Consider the following 24108-nt stretch of genomic DNA (forward strand, 5'->3'; position numbering starts at 1 on the left):
AAAATAATCCTAAATCCTAGTAAAAACTGTAGAGATCTGATTAAAACAAAACAGCTGGTGGGTTATCCTGCATCATCAACATCGGTTGCCTCAGGCTGCGCCATAACCATCCTGATGACACAGCAGAATATTCACTGTGTATGTCTGGAAGAAAAAGGGGGCTGGAAAGAAAGGACTTTTTCAGCTTTATTTATCTCTAATCAGGTCACTGATTCGAGTGTCTCACTCAAGGACACAACAGAAGTGGTCAGTGAAAGGACATTAGAAGGGTCCATCAGTCTTGCAGCCAAGAAACAAAGCAGGACTTTTTTTTCTTCTTTTTTTTTTTGGGTCCACCAGGATCAATACAACCTTCAATTTGAACAGTTTAACCGATGTTTCTTCCTTACTATGTTCAGATATTAATAGTGAAACAAATAAAATAATATTTCTGAGTGTGGTAAATGTGTTTGTTTATTTTTCCTTTATATTGTAATCTGCTTATTTCATTTTTAAAGTATAGTTTTATTGTTGGTCTTTGTATTGTTCAGCAAAAGGTCAATTTTTTCTCTTTTATACCACAGCAGGGTTGAATTGTCAAATCAGAAGGTATGGATTAATTCTCTATAACTCAAACACAGAGAGTTGTATGGAGGACGCTCCAAATAATCTAAGGCTAAAACATAATCTAAGGCATAATCTAAATAATAAAAAGATATGTGGTTTAGCAAAGAAAAACATTTGATCATTGATATGGTTAGGTTTTCTGTTGGCTTAGTGGTTAGCACATTTGCGTCGCACCACCAGGGTCAGGGGTTTGAACCCTGCTACTTCCCTGTGTGGGCAGAGTTTGCATGTTTTCCCTGTGCATCTGGGGCTTCCTCTGGGTACCCTGACTTCCTCCCCGTTGAACAGACATCTGCTGAAGCCTGATTGTAGGAATGTAGGAATGTTTCCAAGTTCTCCGTAATGTGTGAATGTATGTGTGAGTGTGCCCTGTGATGGGGTTGGCACCCCATCCAGATTGTCCCCCATCTTGTGCCCAGAGTTCCCTGGGTAAGGCTTCAGGCTCCCACGCAACCCTGTCTAGGATAAGCAGTATGGAAAACGGATGGATAGTTAGGTTTTCTGTTAGTAGATATTAATGTAACATTTACGGAGAAAGTCTCAGGTGTCCGTGCTTTGTAAGTTTTCAGGAGTTTTCAGGGCTGAGGACTTAGAACTTTCTAGTTTCTCTGTAGCATCATAAGACAAATTGATTTTGTCACATCAATTTAATACAGGAAAGGCACATAAGCAAATGTTTATTGCTGCTATAATGTAAGTGGTAACAGGATCTAACTTGTCTTGCAGAGTTAGCAGACTAACTTGCAGACGTTCCGCAACAGTAAATGTAACTATAAACAGTTGTTGGCAAATTGCAGTGGTATAAATGGAATAAGACAGTTCAGCCATGCAGTTATATAAAAAGAAGAAGAAGAAAAATGAAAGAAATATTTAGTTTCTGTTAGTGATCTTCAATTGATTGTGTAAAAGAGTGTTTTCACTCTAAACAGAGTATTAATGCCTTGTCATTCGACACAATAGTGCATAATCACTGGCCATCCAAACAAACAGACAGGTCATTATGCTGTCCAGGCTGATGCCCTGACGTCCTCATAGACACACTTTAGACCTGGCAACCAGAGCGAGAGCAAAGAACAAGGGCTTGGAACTGATAACCATCGACAAGTAAGTAGGTTAGTTAAACAAACACTGTAGATTGTCAATTAAAGGAGTTTAATTTTGTAACAGGTTGATATCAGGTTCTACTGAACGTGCTGCCATAGTGGAGGTTCAGTTACAAAGACGGAAGCTTATCAGACACCCATATCACGCAAATGTGTACACATGCAGAGCACAAGGTTTCTTACTTTCCATAACTGAGCCATGTCATGCTCAACCACAGAAAACCTAGTCATAAAGGATCCTTTTTTTCCTACAGTTGTCTTCTTCTTTACCGTTCACCCTTACCAAACTGCTTTGTCCAGCACATCCCACAGATACTCGATCGGATTGAGATCTGGGGAATTTGGAGGCCAAGTCGACACCTTAGCCAGCATTACCTTTTTTTAATAATTTGTGCTACAGGAGCTCTTCTGTGGAATCGGACCAGACGGGCTAGCCTTCACTCTCCACGCGCATCATTAAGTTTTGGGTACTGATGACCCTGTCACCGGTTCACTGGTAGTACTTCCTTGGACCACTTTTGGTTGGTATTAACCACTGTACACTAGGAACACCTCACAAGACCTTCCTTTTTGGAGATATGCTGACCCAGTTGTCTAGTCATTACAATTTGGCCCGAGTCAAAGTCTCTCAGGTCCTTACACGTGCCCATTTTTCCTGCTTTCAACACATCAACTTCAAGAACTGACTGTTCACTTGCTGCCTAATATATCCCACACCTTAACAGGTGCTATTGTAACGAGATAATCAATGTTATTCACTTCACCTGTCAGTGGTTATGGCTGATCTGTGTATATCTGTGAAAGACAAGGTAAAAATTATGCAAAGATAAGCTTGTGTATTTGTAGGCTACAACGAACATTGGGTCGATGATAAAGGCTATTAACAAAAGACTCTCATAATAAATTTTCCTGCTAATAATATCTTTTTGTTAAACAGGACTGTGTTTCTTTAAAAAAAAATTAATGTATTTGCAATCAGTTTTCAATAAATATAATACTGTGGGGTGGCATGGTGGTGCAGTGGGTAGCATTGCTGTCTCATTGTTCCAGGGTCCTGGGCTCGATCCTGAGCTCAGATTACTCTCCAGGAGGAGTTTCTGTGCAGGTTCTCCCTGTGCACATCAGGGTTTCTTCCATGTGTTTTTGTTTCCTACACCTCCCAAAAACATGCTAGTAAGTGGATTGGCTCAGATAAATTGCTCCTAGGTGTGAATGTGCGTGAATGTGTGTGTGTGCATGGTCCCCTAGACTGGCGTCCCAAGTGTTCCCGTAATGGTTTCCAGATCCCCCATGTCACTGATCAGGATATAGAGGTTACTGAAAGTGAGTGAGTTTAATACTGTGGCCCAATATTGTGTTCAGTCTGGAGTTCATTGATAATGAGCTCTGTAGAGAGAAAGCAGAAACCTTTTCTGTGTGAAAATTATAATCAGGATTTAACATCTGGCAAAAATTCTGCTGTACCAAGTAGTGTATTTGGGTGACATGATTAGATATTGTCTAAAAAAAAAATCACATTGTAAACTGATTTGCTGTTAGTAAATAAACATACAAGTTCTACCTTGATTTTGCGTTCATTTCTGTGACCCTGGAGGGACTGATGATTGCTACTTGTTGCATGAAATATTCTCAGCCAATGGCAATGTCTTTTATAACACCAAATGCAATTTGCATGAGAACATTTTATGCAGCTTTTATATCTAGAAAAGGATTTATTTGTATGTAACCTTTCCATATAGTTTTAATATAAAGTCAGAAAAAATTTTTCCCTAAAAATTTGGTTCTTTTATACATATATTTGTTTATATTTGCTTGAATACATACTTTTTTGTTCATGGGCATTACTTAGAGGCACTGCTGTTTCCTGGATGCACATGCCCTAGGTTCTACAGGGTTAACATGACCCGTCCCAGTGGCATGGTTTCAGTCTTTTCCGAACACGTTTGCAGTCTGTCCTAAGGGGAGGATAGCTCCTCGTGACATTATGGTATAGGTTACCCAGGTGATATTCACTGCACCGGAAATTAGGAAAGGTGAAGTAGAATGCTAGCTACTAGGGGTGTAACAATATGTCGTGTTGTTATTATTCAATTCAATACATCAAGTGTTGGTGTGAGCAGAGAAAAGAGTCTTAGGGAAGGAGTGGGTAATTTAATGAATGAGCGCACACCTGTGTACACCTTAATTACCTCACACCCACCACGGTATCGAACCAGATAACTATCAGGGTTCCCTGTCATTTGGAAACGGCACTCCTTAAGCGCGGTCTTACCCTGCATACGCATTGTCAGAAGTGTCCATAAATATACACATCCTCACACACAAGAAGATAATAATAAATCACATACTAAACATACAATGTACTGTATGCACATATCAACACGTACACACGATTGATAAATGACACCCCTGATCTGTAGAAATAACATTATGACTAAACTATAAAAAAAATAAAAAATTCTGTGTCCATAACCTTAAACATAAGAGAATTTGTGCTTGTAAATGAATATTTGCAAAAGAAAATGAAATGGACTTGCATTTCATGTCCAAAAATGTCCATTAGATGACTTCTGGTCATGTGACTTTTAGCAGTCCTGATTTAATTGTTCTTCCAGCCAATCAGAAAAGGGATTACCATGATGCACTCTGACATGTGTTTATACAATATTTACAGATTGAAAGTTCCCATTATAAAATATACTAAATTATAAAGCAGACACTTACAATTAAGGATCTTGTTACCAGATTCCATAAGGAAAACCCTAATAGCTTCGGAGAACAGCTTTGGTCCATGCTATCTATTCAATTAAATCAATCAAATGCCAAACTATGAAAAATCAACTGACCCAAAATCAACAGACCCAAAGCTGAATTGATATACAATCATACTTGTTCATAATCTACCTAAAATCACAGAGCAAATCTACTCACACCAGGAAGTGATAGAGGAAGCATTTCAGGCCTGCAGGTCTCTCTAGGAAATTGTAGACATCGCCCTGCATGCTAGTCTTGGTGCGGTAGGGATTGCGTTTGAAGTGAGGGGGAGTGGGGCTGCTAGAAGGTGAGGGAGAGGAGCAGGAGCATGGCTCCCTGTCTTCTCTGTGCACCGTTAACTCTTTTGTGTTTCCATCTAGTACGCCTGATCCATTATTCACCAAGGGCTTCTGTTCCACTGAAACAGGAGAGCAGCCTGGGTTGTCTACTGCTGCCTCCAGCATGGCTTCTGGAGCTTCTTCTACACTGCGCTCGGAGTTCAGGCTTATCAGAGTGTGCCCGTTTGGAGTGTCGATTTTGGTTACAACAGTGTCGCTGTTCCCAGACCAGTCGAAATTTTGTGTGCGGCACAGGAGACGAACGGGACGCCCCTGACCCTCTTCCATGACTCTTGGGAGAAAGGAAGGTTTGGGGTTCAAGCAAAAGAGGAGGAGTTGATGATAATGTGACCACCAGAGTTCATCGATGACCACACTGGAAGTGTTACTCAATTCTCCACACCTGTGAAAGTAGAAATAGAAAATGACTTCAGGTTAAAATTAGTGATGGAATTTAATGTGCAATTCACCATTTATTTTAAGAAATCACTTGTTATGATTATAAATACACCAAGTACTGTATAAATACACCATTTACTGTATGTCAACAGACATTTAAGACATAGTGTATATACAGTAGACAGGAATTTCACAGACATGTAATAAGGAAAGCTAAAACTTCCAAAAACATCAATTCTACAGTAGATTTTGTTAGGTGTCTCAGACAAACATCAGGAAACTCCTGCCTTAAAATTTCCATTAGATTAAACCTATTAGTTTTAAGCTGTTAAAGCTTTGTAGAACATACTGTATATATGCAAGTCATATCCTGGCAGAAAACTCAAAATTAGTATTATGATTGACTGCAAAAATGTCAGTTCAGAAAAAGACAGTTCTATTCACATCACATCAGGACAATGTCTAATTTTCCACTAATTTAACTAGATAAAAAGATTAAGTTGCTGAAACAACGGGAGTATTGTTTACTGATTCTATTAAAAAATATGCTCATGTAACAAACCTTTAAAGCCATCTTTGAAGTGTAAGAAATAGCTGCAATAACCACTGGCAGTAGCCTATTACAAGCTGAACTGATAGAGTGCAAAACAATTATAAACAGCAAACATATTTAAAATTGTTCAAGAAATACGCAATAGCTATAAAATAAAATAAAAAAGAACAAAAATGCTAAGAGGCTGTATAAAAGGAGAAAGTGTTCGTGTGTCTATGGTAGCCGACGCAGTGCAGTGGCTGAGCTACATTGTTGGAAGATGTGATGCTCTTTCAGTGGCTGTCATCTTGTCTTTTATGAAGATTTGTAGTAGTGATTAAATTTAAATGACTATGCTGTGAGCGTTCTTGGTATTTTACAGGTGACTGGCATTTATCAACAAATAGACACACTACCAAATCTTTTTTGAATCCTGCAGGAATTTTTAGTTTGATGTAGCCTACATTTACACACAACTCTAGAAAAAAGATTCATAAATAAGACCTACTGTGTCTACAATATTCTCTGGTAAGTTCTCTAGGCACTCTTTCCTACTCTTGAGGCAACTCTAACTAAACAGCTAACTAAAATCTATATAAGTGAATCCTGCTAATATTTGAGTTGACTTTTCTGTAGTCTCCGGTGCTTCAAGCCTACACTGCTTTTTCCCTTCATTCAAAGGCAAAAATGAAATGGGATGGCATTAGTGTAATGCTTCCCCATGAGCAATTTTTATGTCATGTAAGGAGTCTGTCACTTTCTACTGTGATTTTAAGGTAAATCAGTGTCTATGGTTATGTACAGAGTTTTTAACAGTTATTTTATAAACCATGTAATGTATTATTTTACTGCCTTATTATTGGGGAAAGGTCAAGCATGAGGAACATTTAAATTTGCCATAACTACAATGGATATAAAAAGTCTACACATCCCTGTTAAAATGAGAGGTTCTTTTGGTTAAGCCGTTCCTTTGTTGATTTGGATGTATGCTTTGGGTCATTGTCATGCTGAAAGGTGAAATTCCTTTTCATCTTAAGCTTACTAGCAGACACTTGAATGTTTTGCACTAACATCGGCAGATACTATTAATTATTCATGATTCCCTGCAGCTTGATAAAAACCCCAGTTCTAGCTGAAGAAGCCAGATGCTGCCACCACCATGTTTCACCGTGGGTATGGTGTTCTTCTGCGATGTGCTTTTTTGCACCAAACAAACCTTTTGGATTATGGACTTATTATATATTTTGGAATTGGTTTCATCAGACACATTTTGCCACGTGGTTTGGGGTGATTTAGTTGCATTTGTATGATAATTACTTTTGAAGATGAGATTGAATGTCATTGGTTCATTCTGGACACTGCCACACCCTCAATTATAAAAGGGTGCGCACACTTATGCAACCAGGTCATTGTTTCTGATTGTTTTTCGTGTTGCGGGTGGAAAAAGTTCTGACATGACATATCTTGGTTTCATTTTTTTTTTTCATCACAAAAACCTGCCATTTTAACAGGGGTGTGTAGACTTTTATATCCACTGTATTTAGCTGTTGTAAATAAACATTGCAACCATGTAGTCAACTTTGCTGGGGTGTTTGGGTTTTTTTTTAAGTAAGGTGAACAAGCACTTTTATCTGATGTCAATTTAACAATCTTTGAGTATAAACTTCAGGCTTTTGCTACTTATTATATTACTTATTAATATAATGAAACTGGAAAATGAATCTAGATAGCAGGTCATTTAACCAAGGAGCATGAAATCGCATATAGTGACATTCTGTTCTGCATATTGCATGAGCATGATTAACAGTGGTTACTGGACCACACATCACATGGAGATAAAATATCTGAGGTGTTCATATGACTTGTCAGTCGAAGTGAGATCCCCTCAGGTGCTCTGCATTTGTAACAGAATTAAGAACGTGTGAAATAGTTAGAGTCAGTAATACTATATAAATCTGTCATGAACAGAGATGTAATATTTGCAACAATATATATATATATATATATATATATATATATATATATATATATATATTTTTTTTTTTTTTTTATTTTATTTTTTTTTTTTTTAAAGTAAACCAAAGTGGTGCTTGTTAGGCATCATAGAAAAGTATTGTCTGCCCTGATTTTTTTTTCCTGGCACTTATCTAATGGCTATTTCTTATCTATTTAACAGACCACAGCAGTCAGTCTAGAAACAAAAAAAGGAAATGCGAGTCAAGCAACCTAATTTACAAGGTCAGTCTTTTCCTCAAGGCAACCATCAATCTTTGCATGATGAACAGCGGCTGGACATTTGGCCTCTGGAAACCAGTCTTTGTAGTTTAAGAGGATGGAAACAGGAGCCTTGTGTCCACTCATGCCCCTGTCAAGCAGGACAGCAGATGTGTTGACAGACTCCACCAAACATCTACTGTCCTCATCTGGATTGAGTTTCTCAGTCCTCCAAATTCACTTAGACAACTAGGTGAACCAGAGACGCAGAAACCCAGAACAGGTGGATTTGAAAAGGTTCAAGACGTAACAGATGTCCTAACTGAGTTCATGGATGAACACAGATCGTTCTGTCGAGTGCATTTCACATCAACTTAAAGTTGGTGTGATGAAACAAATTAAAGTGTGACGCCGTCGTACAGACGGTAGGTGCTCCTACTTTGTTTTTAGAATTTTATAGCCTTTCTATTCTTGCCATGACAGTTATCTCCACGAAACAAACAACATCCACAGTGTATTGAAATGACCATTAATGTTATTTTAAAACCTTTATGCTATCCCTAACTCGACACACCCACAACACAAAATAAAACTTCACCTTATGTTATTTTTAATATAAATTGTGTCCCAGGAGAGCAGCCACAGAATACAGCAAACTCACTAGAATTGTTCAGTTGGTTCGACTAAATAAAAACAAATACTTAAGGATTACAACCTTACAGGAAATTAAAATGCTAGTCTTCACCATTAAAGCTAGCTGAAAGTGGGTTAGAGTTTGTAGAATTGAGTGTTCAGATTTTCTAGGGATTGCGCATTAAGCTTGATGATTATTCATTACTAATACACAGCTGTTATTTTCTGTTTAAGACCCATAAACATACTGATAGAATGCCATAGACTGCATATCACTAGTTACATGATGACTACAAAAAACTAAAACTGTATTTAAAACACACCTGAGTACAGTAACATATACTTTCTGGGTGGAAAAAACAGTAACATGTGTGACAATTTATTGACAGATGAAATCCCAAAGACATAAAAAATGAAATGTGGGTGTATAATGACATAATAGGAAAGGCAACAGAAAGAAATAATAATTTGATAAGAACAAAAAGCAAGAACTCACAGTGTTTTCAGGATCCTCTAGGATGCAAGACTGGATCTGAGGACGTCAATGTATGACATCTGGCAGTGTTACAATATCTCAAGAATGAAAGGGAGGGTGGGATATTGCAACTAAGAGGATCCAAAAGCTGTTTAAAGGGTATGAAAGAGGATTTTAAAGAGGTTGGCAATTGTATGAAGTCAGTGGGCATTAACATATTTATCTTACATCCATTAGCAAGGATACAATACTGAGATATATATATATATATATATATATATATATATATATATATATATATATATATATATATATATATATATATATATATATATGAAAGACTTGATTTACACTTATTGACATATGTAAAATTAAATTTAACAAATTGTGGCAAAGGTAATACAATTAATAATGTCAGTGAAACATGAAATATTGTTTTTGCAGAGATAATCGTCTTGGCAAGAAAGGTACGCCTATAAAAGAGTGGTGAAATGTCTACCTGTGTTCGTACCAACAAAAGCGAACATGCGCAATTAGTCAATTAGTTCTGATTCTTTAGATGGTGTTAAAAATCTTAATTTCATAATTTTACTAAAGCCACGTTACTCTGTACTATTAAAAGGTATAATACAAACAAAAGGTATAATTACCGTTATAAAGCCCAAAGGAGGTCCAAATACCGTGGAGAGAGAACACCGTGTGACTCTGAGCAGTGATGCTGGAGCACGTGGAGAGAGAGAGAGAGAGAGAGAGAGAGAGAGAGAGAGAGAGAGAGTATACCATATCATACTGTGCTATACTATACTACACTCTGCTATACTATACTGTACTATACTATGGCATACCATGCCATACTATGCTATACTGAACTATACTATACTATACTATGTTACACTGTACTGTACTGTACTATACCAAGGCATACCACACCATACTACACTACACAATAATACACCATACCATACCATAATACACTATGCCACACCATACCTCACTATACTATACTATGCTATACTATACAGTTCTATACTGCACTATACTATACTATACTATGCTATACTATACTATGCTATACTATGCTATACTATATAGTTCTATACTATGCTATACTATACAATATAGTTCTATACTGTACTATACTATACTATACTATGCTATACTATACAGTTCTATACTGTACTATACTATGCTATACTATACAGTTCTATACTGTACTGTACTATACTATACTATACTATACTATGCTATACTATACTATGCTATACTATATAGTTCTATACTGTACTATACTATACTGTACTGTACTATACTATGCTATACTATATAGTTCTATACTGTACTATACTATGCTATACTGTACTGTACTATACTATACTATGCTATACTATACTATGCTATACTATATAGTTCTATACTGTACTATACTATACTATACTATACTATACTATACTATACTATGCTATACTATACTGTGCTATATTATATAGTTCTATACTATACTATACTATACTATACTGTACTGTACTATACTATACTATACTATACCATACTCTGGCTTGGGGAGTAATGGAATGCATGTAACGGCGTTATGATATCAGGATACAAAAAACTAGTAACTGTAATCCGTTACAGTTACATCAAAAAACAAAGTAATCAGAATACAGGTACATTTTGTAAAAAAAAAAAAAAAAAAAATGGGAATACTATCAGGATTACATTTTTTTTTTCCATTTAAAACCAAAGAAATGAATCTTTTGACATAACACAATATAGACAGCTGCTTGATTATAGTTCTGGTTCTCTCTTGCCAGTTGTGACTCATGTGAGCATCCTCCTGGTGCATGCACAAACACATTTTGTGCAAAGTTAATTTGGTAGAAATGAACACAAATTATTCTCTGAAATGCTTTTGTTAGGGTGACCCTATGTCCTCTTTTTCCCGGACATGTCCTCTATTTCAGACCTTAAAAAAGCATCCGGCAGGGATTTCGAAAAATGAGAAAATATCCAGGATTCGGCTTTAGTTTCATTATGATGTGCTTATGGTCTAATACTGCAGCAGTGTGCACATGTTCACATTGCTTTAAATCCCTCTCTGTAATTCCTGCCTTCTCGCATGTCAACTGATTGATTATAAAAGCCTTGCAGCAACTACTCGCCAAATTTCTGCCTCTCAACCATTATCCTACTCTCAGTGAATACGCGAGGTGAAATGCTGTTGTGTACGGTGTCGAACATGCTGGACAATAGCAGCAGATGACCGCTGACCTGAGTCAAAACAATTCTCATAGCTATATAAGGTCATTTTTAACTTCATGTTATCACAGTGCTTCAGTACATGGCAGAAGGTACACTCTTGCACTCTTGGCATCGGATATTTTATTTTATTCCATGGACATTCAAAACAATGTACGCAAAAATGTCAAACATGGGCAGAGTGAAACTATATATATATATATATATATATATATATATATATATATATATATGCAAATCACACACACACATATATATATATATATATATATGTGTGTGTGTGTGTGTGTGTGTGATTTGCATTAAATGAAATTAAGGTTTAAGGTTTCTAGGTGTAAGTCATGTTAGTCCTCTTAGTCCTTTTGTAGCCTACAGTACACGTTCTGTAGCATGGACGGAGTGAGCAACAACCATTTATTTATTTATTTATTTATTTATTTATTTATCTATTTATTTATTTATTTATTTATTTATTTATTTATTTAAATACAGGTGCGGATATGTGCCGTCTGGGCCACCGTACGCTGCCACGCTCCTTCACTACGAGCCTGTGCAAGGCGCTGTTCTATATCGCATTTACGCCGAAGGACACGGTGCGGAAATGATTTGAAGCTCAGTGCATCTGCACGCCCTCTAACGTAACGTGACATTCCCGGACACAGGCATCATGGCGGCTTCCGCGCTCAGCCCCGTGTTGTCGCCCTTAGTTAGGTTAAACTGCAAAAATAACGGATTTTACACATTTATTGCACTTAACCAAAGAGTCGCATACTCCATCGGACTGCCGACGAGCAATGGCGCTGAGAGGCAAGGTGAGGGTTTGATCCTTATTAACGGTGTGATGTCTGATCTCTAGATTGGATTTAAGAAATAGTACAGTATCAGTGATGGTACTGTTTTAGTATACTGTTAAGTACTAATGTATGCAGCGCTCAGATAAGATGCATTAGACACAGTATAGATAATAATAGTTAGGGATGGCTTTCCCATTTGTAACACCCACAGAGTGAGTGAGTTTACATGCACACAAGAACACAGTTTAGCTCAGAAGTGTACATGTGAGAATGCAAAATGTTGAAACCCAGTATCTATTACAAACTGTAGGCTTAGTCTGAATTAAATAGGGAAGATTCATGGTGCAGGTTGGTAGATTACATACTATATTACTCTATACTGTGCTGAACTATTCTATACTATACCATGGCATACCATACTACATTCTGCTATTGCACTATAGAGTACTATACCTTGGCATGCCCTATCATAATATACTATACCATATATACTAGACTACACCATCCCAATCTAGACTACACCATACTACACCATATATACTATACCTCACTATACTACACTTCACCATACTATACTTCACTACACCACACTATACTATACCTCACCATACTATACATCACCATACTATATCATCCCATATTACATTACACCATCTCATACGACACCACTTCATACTATACTATACCATACTACACTACACCACACCATACTATACTACACCATACCACACTACACCATACTATACCACACCATAATATACTACACCATACTATGCTACACTACACTACACCATACCATACTACACTACACCATACTATACCACACTACACCATACCGTACTATACTACACTATAACACATCTGCTTCATCCAATCAGCTAATCAACATTGATTCCTGAATTGAAGAGGTTTAGTGTTAAAGCAAGGAAAACTCTAACATGTTCAATACAATCTGTACTCCAGGACCAAGAATGGTGTGCTGTATTAAACAGATGCTGTGTCCCAAATGCCCGTTTTTTAAAAAAAAAAAAAAAAAAAAAAAAAAAAAAACTTTTAAGAGACATATTCACTTTGTCTCTGTCACCAAGTTTTGAATTGGAGGAGGACCGTAGGTCTTACCGAACCGTTCGGGACAGCACTGGAGTCAGCGCTCATCTCACCCTAGCTGAACATCCATAACCATAGTGACAGAAACAGAAAAACTTTTCTATTGTTGTCCTGTCCATATGGACCAGTTATTCTGCTCATACTGATATTTTTAACTTGTTCACAAACCCTAACAAAGGGAACAAGCTTTTTGGCTAACACATATCAGGTCATGGTGTACCCCCCGGTCCTGCACACACACCTACTTAAACTCAGTAATTAGCTGATAAGTTGGATCAGCAAGAAAAACACTGAAAGGTGCAGGGGGTACAGGACCAGGGTTGGGGAATCACTGCTGTATTAAATTACTACAAGGCTCTAAAATAGTGGTACAGTAATCACACCCATATTCTGTGGTCATGCCCAAATGAACAGAAGGATCTATTTGATGCTCTTAAAAAAATCTTCCACCATGAGATTCCCAAAGATTCCAAAGTAGTTCTTCTTGGCGTGTGTCCAAAAGGCTTTGAGCGTAGAGCTAAAATATATCTGCTACAAATCTCAATAGCAGCCGCTATTAATTGTATCACATTCAGATGGTTAAAACCAGACCCACCATCATACAATGTTTGGATCCAAAGATTGTTGAAGCTGTACGAGATGGAACAAATCACATATGCGCTATGGCTTCAGAGGCCGAAATGTTTAAAGAGATGGTCCCCTGTAACATCTTTTAATTCATGCAATAAGATCATTCATTCCATGTCATACTTGTTGTAACTACCTCAAAGTCACCTTCCCTTCTCTTATTTATTTATTTATTTATTTTGCTTATTCATTTATCTATTATTACTGTCTTATTAGTAACGATAACCTTTAATGACACTTTAACCCTTAAATCATTTTCACGGCTGTCATTATTTCCTTTTCAGGTTTATTAGAGAGGGGCAGTCGGGGTCTGAGGAAACCGAGACGGGTGGCAAGTGCTGATTTATTGCTTAATTCTCTATAATCTGCCTCTTACAGCGTTCCATTTAGGGCTTCAAAATTACAGGTATTTACAGATATTGCTATTGCTAGAGGATTTTTTTTTCTCTGTGATATGCAGGCTGGAGAACCACGGTCAGAGCGGATGGTGGTGGATCAGGACTGGACTGCTGTTTATCCCACTGCTAAGTCTTTTAAACCTGACGCTGTGCCACTACCAGTGCGAATGGGCTACCCAGTAAAAAGAGGGGTGCCTCCTGAGAAAAAGGGAAATCTTGAACTTATAAAGGTGAGAGTCGCTGCCGTAATAGCTGTGACGAGCTTCCGCTTCATGTTGTTGTCCTGGCTTTGTAAATGGTGGTTAAAATTTAGACTGTCAGCTCATATGCAGGAGTGTTTTAATCTCATTATTTTCTTGTGCACAAGTGAGAAAAGATTAATGTTCTCTCAAAATAATGAAATGGAAGAAAAAGAAGTGTTTTTCTTTTGTGAGGACCAAAATTTTATAGGAAGATGACGGTCTGTGTTTCTGCCAAAGCATATGTGCAAGCAGAACACGACGTGAGTGAAAGAAGTGAAGTGTTACTTAAGCTCTAAGACGCCATGCATTATTATTATTATTATTATTATTATTATTATTATTTTCTAAATTTTCTCATGATCTTGACATAAGTTGTTTTTTTGTTTTTTCTTTCATGATCATGACTTAATTTTCTGGTGATCTCCACATAACAAACAGTTGTTTTCTCATGATTACGACTCTTCTGTGTGCTCAACTTAAAATGTTCTTTTTAATGTTCTGGAGGCAGCATAACCTTAACACAATCCCACAGCATCATGGACGAACACGTTCGTTTTTACTTTGATCAGGGACTCACTCAGGCTGAAATAGCCTATCCGACACTGGAAAATGAGGTTGTCCGTTCTACAACGAGATAAAGTCCAGCTGTGCATCAGGCAGTTCCATCCATCCATCCATTTTCTATACCGATTATCCTTCCTTCAGGGTCACGGGGAACCTGGAGCCTATCCCAGGGAGCATCGGGTACAAGGTGGGGTACACCCTGGACAGGGTGCCAGTACATCAGGCAGTTATAAAAATTTATGATTGCGAAGACGGCAATGTGCATGCTACACCAGTCCCATTCACAAGGTGTGAGACTTTCTGGTGATAAAATGACGTAGTGAGAAAACACCTTATGTTATGTCGAGATCACGAGAAAACAAGAAAGGAAAAAATAGTAATGCATGGCCTCTTAGGGCTTCCGTAGTTACTGGCTGTTTAAAGTTTGACTTCGCATGAATACATTGATACATCGTTGATAAACGATGCCACGAACCATTGTACTGTTTACTAAGCAGTTCAGTTAAATCTAACAAATCCATTCTAATTTCTGTCATTAAAACTCCCGGAACAGTGCTTTGTGCCACTGAACAATTGTCATTTTAGTAAGTGCTGGTAAATGGTCTGCACTTATATTGTGCTTTTAAAATTTTTTTTAACCTTAGCAGTTCTACAAAGCGCTTTACACTGTGTCTTATTCACCCATTCACACTCACACACACACACCAATGGTAGCAGAGCTGCCATGCAATGCGCTAGCTTGCCATCGGGAGCAACTTCGGGTTCAGTGTCTTGTCCAAGGACACTTCGGCATGTGGAATCACGTGGGCCTGGAATCGAACCACCAGCCCTACGGGACAACCCGCTCTACCACCTGAGCCACAGCCGTCCAAAGTGCTGGTTATCTGGTACACCATCACCAAATAAAAAACCCAACATCTGTTCAGTTTATAAGAAACTCACCAGATGAAAAATAGTCACGTGTATCATTTCTTCCCTGTTACTTGGTTACACTTCCCTTGTCTTCTGCTGTTGTAGCCAATCCAGTAGCACCAAAAACCATGCCATAGTCCAAGTCCAAGTGAGATCATATTTTTCCCCACTCTGATGTTTGATTTGAACAGTAACTGACACTCTTGAGAGTCTTGGTTAGCTAGTTAATCTGTTGGGGTAGTTAAAATCAAAGTTTGCTAGTCTGTAAATCACTAAAGCCTAAATGTAGTTTTTCTTCCAAAAAAAAACCACATTTTAGAGTCTGTATGCAGTGGGCAGGGCTTATTATATACTCTTTTAGTATACCGCATTGACGCTTGTCTTTGACTCATCTTTTTTCTGTAGAGAAAATATATAAAAATCCAAACTGTCCACTATCTTTTCAACTTGTCAAGTGATTTAGAACCCGGAAGTAAGTAGTAAAGTAACATAAGGCTGCAATTTAGCTCAACACGGCACAAAAATCATGTAGTTCTAAATCAAATATGATTCATGTAAAGTAGCAGTGCTCAGTCTTTGTGCGTTTAAACTGGGTACCTTTTTACTTTTTGAGAATCAACATCATGTCACTATCTTGCAGGTTCCGAACTTCTTGCACTTAACCCCAGCTGCCATCAAGAAACACTGCGAGGCCCTCAAACGTACGTCTTTTATAAGTCTGTCCGTCATTTTATCGGTAGCGATGAGCATATTTCTTCACTACTGCTTTATTGTTATTGTTCTGCGGGAACACTGAGGTTGTGTTTTCTTTGCGTCTCTCTGCTGCAGCGTTCTGCACTGAGTGGCCTGCCGCTCTGGACTCTGATGCTAAGTGTAAGGAGCATTTCCCCGTTCAGATACAGACTAAGGACTATGTATCTGCTGGACCTTCGCTCAGAAACCCAGACGCTCGAATTGTCACACTCACGGTGAGTCTTGTCTAAATGTTCAAATGTCTTTCCTGTCTTTTGAAAGTTCTTTGCTTGTAAAGTCACAGTAATGTTTAATCATATCTGAGCAACTGGGTTTACATTTAACTGCTCTTTTAATTTAGAGTTTGTTTCTCTGTCAGTTTGCTGCTTAATGTTAACCCTTAACCCTTTCATGCATAAATTATTTAAAACATCCAGATTCTTTAGATTTTCTGATTTTTTTTTTTTCTTAAAATCACATAATATATGAATTTTCATTCTGTCTAAAAATCTTTTGTATTAAAAATTAAATGGATTGTCCACGTGTTTAAAAAAAAAAAAAAAAGCAAAAATATTATTTCAGGTATGCCTGAAAAAATACTACTACTAATAATAATAATCTTCCAATGTGTAAAGGGTTTTTTGGGTTGTTTTTGTAACATTTAGGTCTAAAATATATAATGCTGAAGACAATAAATCTTTAGAAAATCATTTCTGAACGTACAAAATTTACATAGTTAAGAAAAAAAACACTGGTTTAAAACAAATTTTTTAAAAAAAGCTAGTTTTTTAGTATGGCAAAACAAATATCTTTTATGCATGAGCATGTTTTGTATTAAGCGCTTCAAACAAACTGGTAAGTGTATTAACGTGGCTCGTCGTGTCAGACGCTGCGACAGACGCGTGTGATTTTTAATGTGTTCCAGACGTGTTTTCTTCAGCGCAGAAATGACATTTTTACCTTTATATAATATCTGTAAATGTTAGAAATTCACACCAGTATTTCCATTTTACATAAAGTTTCGTCTTGAGAGCGAGTGAGTCTCCGTTAAACTTCACTGAATGAGCGTGAGTCCACGCATGCGCGTCAATCAAACAGCGCAATAGAAAGAAAGCTCAATAACTGTGAAGCAAATATGAAATTTGAAAAGCTGGTTAGCTTCTGCTTTCTATAAAGAGCTGAGCTGAATTGAACCCAATGATTTCTTGACCAAAATGGCAGAGAAAAGAAAGTTTAGATGAGAAAAGACCGCGGAGTCTGGCGTGTGTTAGTGTGCAGTCAATATTGTGGTCTTTTTAATGGTAGTATTACAATAGAATGTGGGTGGGGGTTTTTTTGTTTGTTTGTTTGTTTTTTGTATTACTCTTGAATATCATCTTTTCATAGAGTGCACTGATACATTTGTCTTGTAAATCTGGTTGAATCAGAGTAAAAAAAAATTGATAAATATATATTGACAGTGTGCAATATTTCAACTTTGCTTAAGTTTTTTTTTATTCCATACATTCATACAGTAAATGCATTCAACATGTACTCTAACTTGCAGTGAAAAACAGAATAATAATGTCTTTTTAATGTTTATTTACTGCCTCAGGTAAAGCTGTCCACTTTAAATCTAGATGATCATGCCAGGAAGAAAATGATCAAACTGAGTGGAGAGCGCTACAGCAAAGAAACAGACGTACTCACCATTACCACTGACAGGTAGCCTACACTACTGTACATTCTCACCTTTAAAAAAAATAAAATAAATATATCAGCAGCAGTCTCTGTAAGGCACAGGGTCTCAAGCTTGGAGTTGCGATAACATGTGGAGTCGCCTGAGATGTGGATGTGAGAATCACGAGATTTTTACCAGTCCTTATTTACAATGCAGATCTAGGCACATTAAATTGATTTATGGAATATTTTAAAATAATAATTCAAACCTTCAGATTATTATTCAAATTTCACTTGCTTTTATTGAATGCTCCTCTTAAGCCCATTTTACACCAGATCACAGTGGCATCGTTTCCATCGTGCTCTCGAGTTAATGAACAGACTTTACACTGGACACTCATAAAACCCTTCTCTGAAAACGGCAGTCTACGTTGAAAGTCAAGACAGAAGAAATTACTTGGGTCAGAGTACGTTTGTTAGGGTCTAATATCGACTAGACCCTAACGCTGCCAAATGAGCAAACAAAGCATTCATCACTAACATATGCCTTTCATGGGTAGAGGCACTCATTGGGCTTGTCCCATGAGATTGACACGGTGCACTTAGACACCTACCACACCTGGCAGGCCCAAAAAGCAACTTGGGCGCACAGGGCGGAGTCTCGCACAGGGCGGAGTCTCACACAGCAATACAGATTGTATTAACTACACTTGTTGGTGTGCCCAGGAGCAAGTTGTTCCTACAGATTGAGCAGATTCTATATATTAAATGGTAAATGGCGCACTTATACAGCGCTTTTATCCAAAGCGCTTTACACTGTGTCTCATTCACACACCAATGGTAGCAGAGCTGCCATGCAAGGTGCTAGCTTGCCATCGGGAGCAACTTGGGGTTCAGTGTCTTGCCCAAGGACACTTCGGCATTTGGAGTCATGTAGGGCGGGAATCAAACCGCCAACCCTACGATTAGTGGACAACCCGCTCTACCACCTGACCCACAGCAGCTTTGGATCAGTTGTTCCAAAGCTAGCAGTAAAACACCTGGTGTATTGCGAGCGCATGCAATAAGTTCTCACCAGCATGTCCTCGGTGCATCTGTATTCAGCGCTTAGGCAGTGCACATCTGGGTGTAAATCTCATCCGGTGAGACCGCCAGCAATATGATTACAGGTATTAGTGGCAGACATTTGGCTTAGCCTGACCTGCATGTGATCTGTCATGTTAGCTGAAACACGTGCCATGGAGCGCTGGCGTGGTTGAAATGTCTCGTCAGGTCCTCCTTTAGAGCTAACTGAGCCTGTCAGAGGTGCCTGTGAGCTAGCAGCTTTTCAGAAGTTTTTGAGACCGGGGTTAAACATGGTAGTTGGGTCATTATCAGTCTGGAGGAATCTCCTAGACATGGCCGTAGACATATCACCTGACTCATCAGTGGCCGGTTGCACCAGCTGGACATAAAAAAAAAAATAAAAAAAAAAGTTGGGTGTAAATCCTATGCCGGACTTACTGTAATTCAAGACTGAATTACAGTCTTGTGATGAAATATTTATACCTGTTGCACCATCTAAAACTACAGGCGCAGCGACGCCTTGTCTACCACAGTGATGCGCCATTCACGTTGCTGTGGTTACAAATTTACATTCACTGACACCAACGAATAGATTAAAAATGACTGCTGAGCCAAAGAAGCGAAAATGAAATTACTCAGATAAATTACTGAACTCTACAGGAAGTATATCCATATTTTAGTATGTAAACAAAACAACGCCATAACTAATAAGGAACAAAAAACAGACGTCTGGCAAATGGTGGATTAGGAAATCGGACAGTCAATGAAGTGAAGGAAAAAATGGAAAGACCTTCGAAAATCTTTTGATAAGTTCTCTATATATATCCAGAGGATACAGGATTGGTGCTGTCTCATTACTTTTTCGTGCCTGAAAGTCCACCGGTCGTGTAGGCTGTATATTGGACATGCCATTGTATCAACATTTTTATTTTCACCTTGGAAACTAGTCAGGACTTTTCAGTTTATACCTACCTTTGACTGGGGTTAAGCTTTAGTCTTAGGCGTAGCACTACGCCTAGATGGTGCAACATGTATTAATTATACTGTACATATGACTTAAGGCGCATTTTACAACTGGATGTAGGTTAGTACTAAGGTAGTTAGTTCTCTTCGGGTGATCGTAACCTTTGTACTATTCAAATCATACGCTCCCTTAACATAAACTTATTAATCGTAAAACATTTTCATATCTTTCTTTTGGATTTTTTTTTATTATTATTGTCTAAAGTGTCACGTGACTGTGTTTCCACAGTTGTCCACTGAGACAGCAGAACTATAACTACGCCATGTACCTGCTCACTGTTCTGTACCACGAGTCCTGGGTAAGTCCATTCGCTTTTCCTTTTGAATAAATGAAACGCGAGCGTTAGCGTATGGCGTGTGATGCCAACGCTCTTATTCCATAGGATATCTGGACTGATATCAAAGCTGTAGCTGGCGAGTTGAATATACATTGAAGGATTTTAACAGCTTGCGGTCTGTCTTTCTTCCCAGACATAAATTTTTCAGGGTTTCTATTGTATCCTCGCTCGTTTCATTGAAGGCCTGCCGACAGTTGTGTTTCCATGATCTACACAATGCACCATGGCGGACTCAACAGGGCGGCCCTCCAGAGTTAGGAGAGAGAGAGCATGTGTGATGGTGTGCTTTTGGCTTGAGTGTTTGGATGCATAAGAGACAGATTACTATTCAGTCTGTAGTGGTGAATGAACACCTCCATCTTGAGGGACTTGTGCACGTGTATCACTGTACTGTAGGTTTCAACAGTACTGATTGATTTATTTTTCCTGTGTAGAAATACATGATTGCCGCAACAAAGAGGAAGTTGTAGATTTGTTTGTATCTTAAGAAGCATACGCAGTATTTATTCAGATCAGTGGATGAATTAAACAAACAGGCAGCTCAGACATGACTCATTGAATATTTCCTATTTACACAGTACAATTAGAGGATTAAAATGACTACAGTGTAAGGATAGAGTAGACAGGACACTGCTTTCGGGGAATGACTGAATGAATATTATACGGTTGAACTTCTCGCATTCTGACATCTGTTCCTTCTCACATTTTGTAAATTCACTCCTGCACCCAAAAGACCACACCCTTTACCAGCACACAGCTTAGCTACTTTTTCCCCTGTGTACAAATGTCCTAATATTCACTTCTAAAACAAAACCCTTTTTTATTCCCTGCTACTTGCCCTTACATTCCTCGAGTCCTCCCTGAATACCAGGAGGGCCGATTTCAAATCGCTTAAATCAGTCAGGTGCATTTCCCAGCATGCTGTGCTCCCACAGGACCACATGGCCTATGTGTTTTGTAACATGCGCCTTAGCTATGCTCCAAGGATACAGCTTTATTGGAGAAAGGACATGGTCGGGTATTGTTAGCCTTCCTGGCTGGGAAGCGTAATCGTGTCCACTGGCCTTTGCGGCTACAATGGCTGCCACAGTGGTGCCAGCGAATGGCCCGGCACAGCGAGTGACGTTGAGTCGCAAAAGTGGGGGAAGGAGCTAACAATGGTAGTGATTGTTAGTGACCATAGAGGTGATTATATCTCTAAGGCCTAATTTAGTCACTAATACTGCTACAGACTAATGCATTGCTATTGGTTTAAACAGCACTCAAACTAATAGGAAGAAAAAAGATAATGGATTTGTTTTAAATGCTTTTTTGTTTTTAAAGTTTTCAAGATTCTGTGCAAAAGAAAAGATGGAAGTTAATACTACTACTACTACTACTGGATTTTGGTTTAAGTACAAAACGTAGATTTAATTTGACCTAGATAGGTAGATACCTAATGTTATGTAATCCCAAAAAATGTATATGTAGCTCCTATATTTTGAAATGAGCATTTTCTTTATATATTAATACTTCTAGGAGACGCTGATGTAATCTAGTGACTGTTCCGGCCTTTTAACAGTGAACGCATGTGGCTTCTTTAAGTAAACCTTTATTCTCTGTCGTTAAAGGGTAATCACGTCATCTGGTCTTCAATCAATCACGCTGCCTTGTTAATTCAGGGCATAATTCAATCAGAGGGTCAACACATTAGAAACATCTTAATAAAATCTAATTATTGTAAGTGTTGCCTAAAGCACAGTGGTTAAGTTGCAGTGAGTAAGTGTCTTTTTATCCTTTTTTCAAGGATGTTAAAGACAGCATAATAATAATAATAATTATAATAATCGCTTTCATATGGCAACAAACAAAGCAGCTTTTGCATATGCAGAGTATGATCGATTTTAACATAGAAATGAGCGAGATCTTCAAACACCTGACTTTACAATTACGATTACTCTGAAATGCTGGGAGATCTACCTCAGCAGGCTAATCGCAGCAAGGATTATCAGTACTCCACTATTCAGTGATGTGCCTCTGGTGTTATCCTGGTTTTACCATTCCAGCCCACTATTCCCGTCCGCTTCTCTATTTCAGAAAACAGAGGCGTGGGAGAAAGATAAGACGCGCGCTGACATGGAGGAGTACGTGTGGGAGGACAGCCCCTCTCAGAAGAATATTCTAGAAACCTTGTTGCGCATGCATCCACTTAAGGAGAAGGATGAGGAATCGGCGCGGGAGGAGCTGCTGGGACGACCTGAGGTGCAGGAGTACAAAAACTCTGTGACCAAGCTGAAGAACGAGGGAGAGACAGAGAACAACATGCAGCAGTACAAAGAGGCAGTGAAGAAACTACTAAATATCTAAAAAATGAAAAGTCTAAATATCAGAAAGAAGATGCCATTCAATTTATTAGAGCCATTTTTTTTCTCCAGTTTTCTGCCATTAAAGCAGAAAACTGGAACGCAGTTGAGATGCTCGATGCACATGGACTTAGGTTTGGGCACAATCTGCCGAGAACCTTCAATCTTTATTGTGTGTCTCATTATTGGTTGTTATTGATGATGTAAATACCATCTTCTCTTTTAACAGCAAATAAACCCCAAGTCCTTGAAATATATAATGTATCTGACCAATTTTTTTTCCCCCCCTGTAATTTTAAATACTAAATTCTACATTATATTAATGAAGAATTTAATTGTCTTTCATTCACAAACTACATCAGCCGTCCCCTTGTCTTTTTACCTACTCTACCTACCTTTCACCAGTTTGGCAAAACATTTCATGATGTATGACTATGACTCAGTCCACTCTAACAGCACAACATGATCGTTAAAGTAAATGAGCTACCTCTACAGACACCCTGTTCAAAGAATTCTTTCAAGAAAAGTTTGGTAAATATACCCAGTTGCACCATTAGGTTCTGCTCTGATCTGTGGGTTATGGGAAAAGAGTAACCCGACTCCTTCGGAAAAAAGTTCCGGCTCTTTCCATTTGAGCAAAAACTAGAGCACGTCTAGGTGACTGTACCACTCTTAACAGCTTCTAGCACTTAAAGCCCAACTGCCTTTACAGAACAAAACGGAGCTTGTTGGCTGTCTTGCTTGGAAGCACCCATCAAACTACTTAACGTGAACATCAAGTTTGCTTTGCTGGTTTTGGTTTCTCAACAGAGTTTGGTATTTAAACTAAACACTGTCTAGTACATCTAGTCCATGTATTTTCTTGTTTGTTTTTCGACACTATTTATGGACCTGATTTATGTTTTTGCTAGATTAGTAGAACTGCTGAATTTAAGAAAATACACAGCAGATTACATGTGACAAATGGTCTTCTAAGACATATGAGTGGTATTACA

General features: G+C 38.1%; 2 protein-coding genes across 2 annotated transcripts in view; one reads left to right on the forward strand and one right to left on the reverse strand.

Moving 5' to 3' along the window:
• Positions 1-5089, reverse strand: part of kcnq1.2 (potassium voltage-gated channel, KQT-like subfamily, member 1.2) — a 122840-nt gene extending 117751 nt beyond the window's left edge. Inside the window, exon 1 of the mRNA XM_053640910.1 lies at positions 4641-5089. Coding sequence (XP_053496885.1) covers positions 4641-5089 — 449 coding nt within the window. The remainder of the gene's footprint in view (positions 1-4640) is intronic.
• A 6610-nt stretch (positions 5090-11699) lies between these two features.
• On the forward strand, positions 11700-23385 carry mrps35 (mitochondrial ribosomal protein S35). Its single transcript, XM_053642177.1, has 8 exons — positions 11700-12122; positions 14123-14169; positions 14299-14466; positions 16595-16655; positions 16783-16922; positions 18281-18390; positions 20663-20732; positions 22848-23385. The coding sequence occupies exons 1-8, from the start codon at positions 11978-11980 to the stop codon at positions 23115-23117; spliced, it is 1011 nt and encodes a 336-aa protein (XP_053498152.1). The 5' UTR covers positions 11700-11977; the 3' UTR covers positions 23118-23385.
• The last annotated feature ends 723 nt before the right edge of the window (positions 23386-24108 follow it).

The sequence above is a fragment of the Ictalurus furcatus genome, chromosome 14 (assembly GCF_023375685.1).
Source record: "Ictalurus furcatus strain D&B chromosome 14, Billie_1.0, whole genome shotgun sequence".
NCBI lineage: Eukaryota > Metazoa > Chordata > Actinopteri > Siluriformes > Ictaluridae > Ictalurus > Ictalurus furcatus.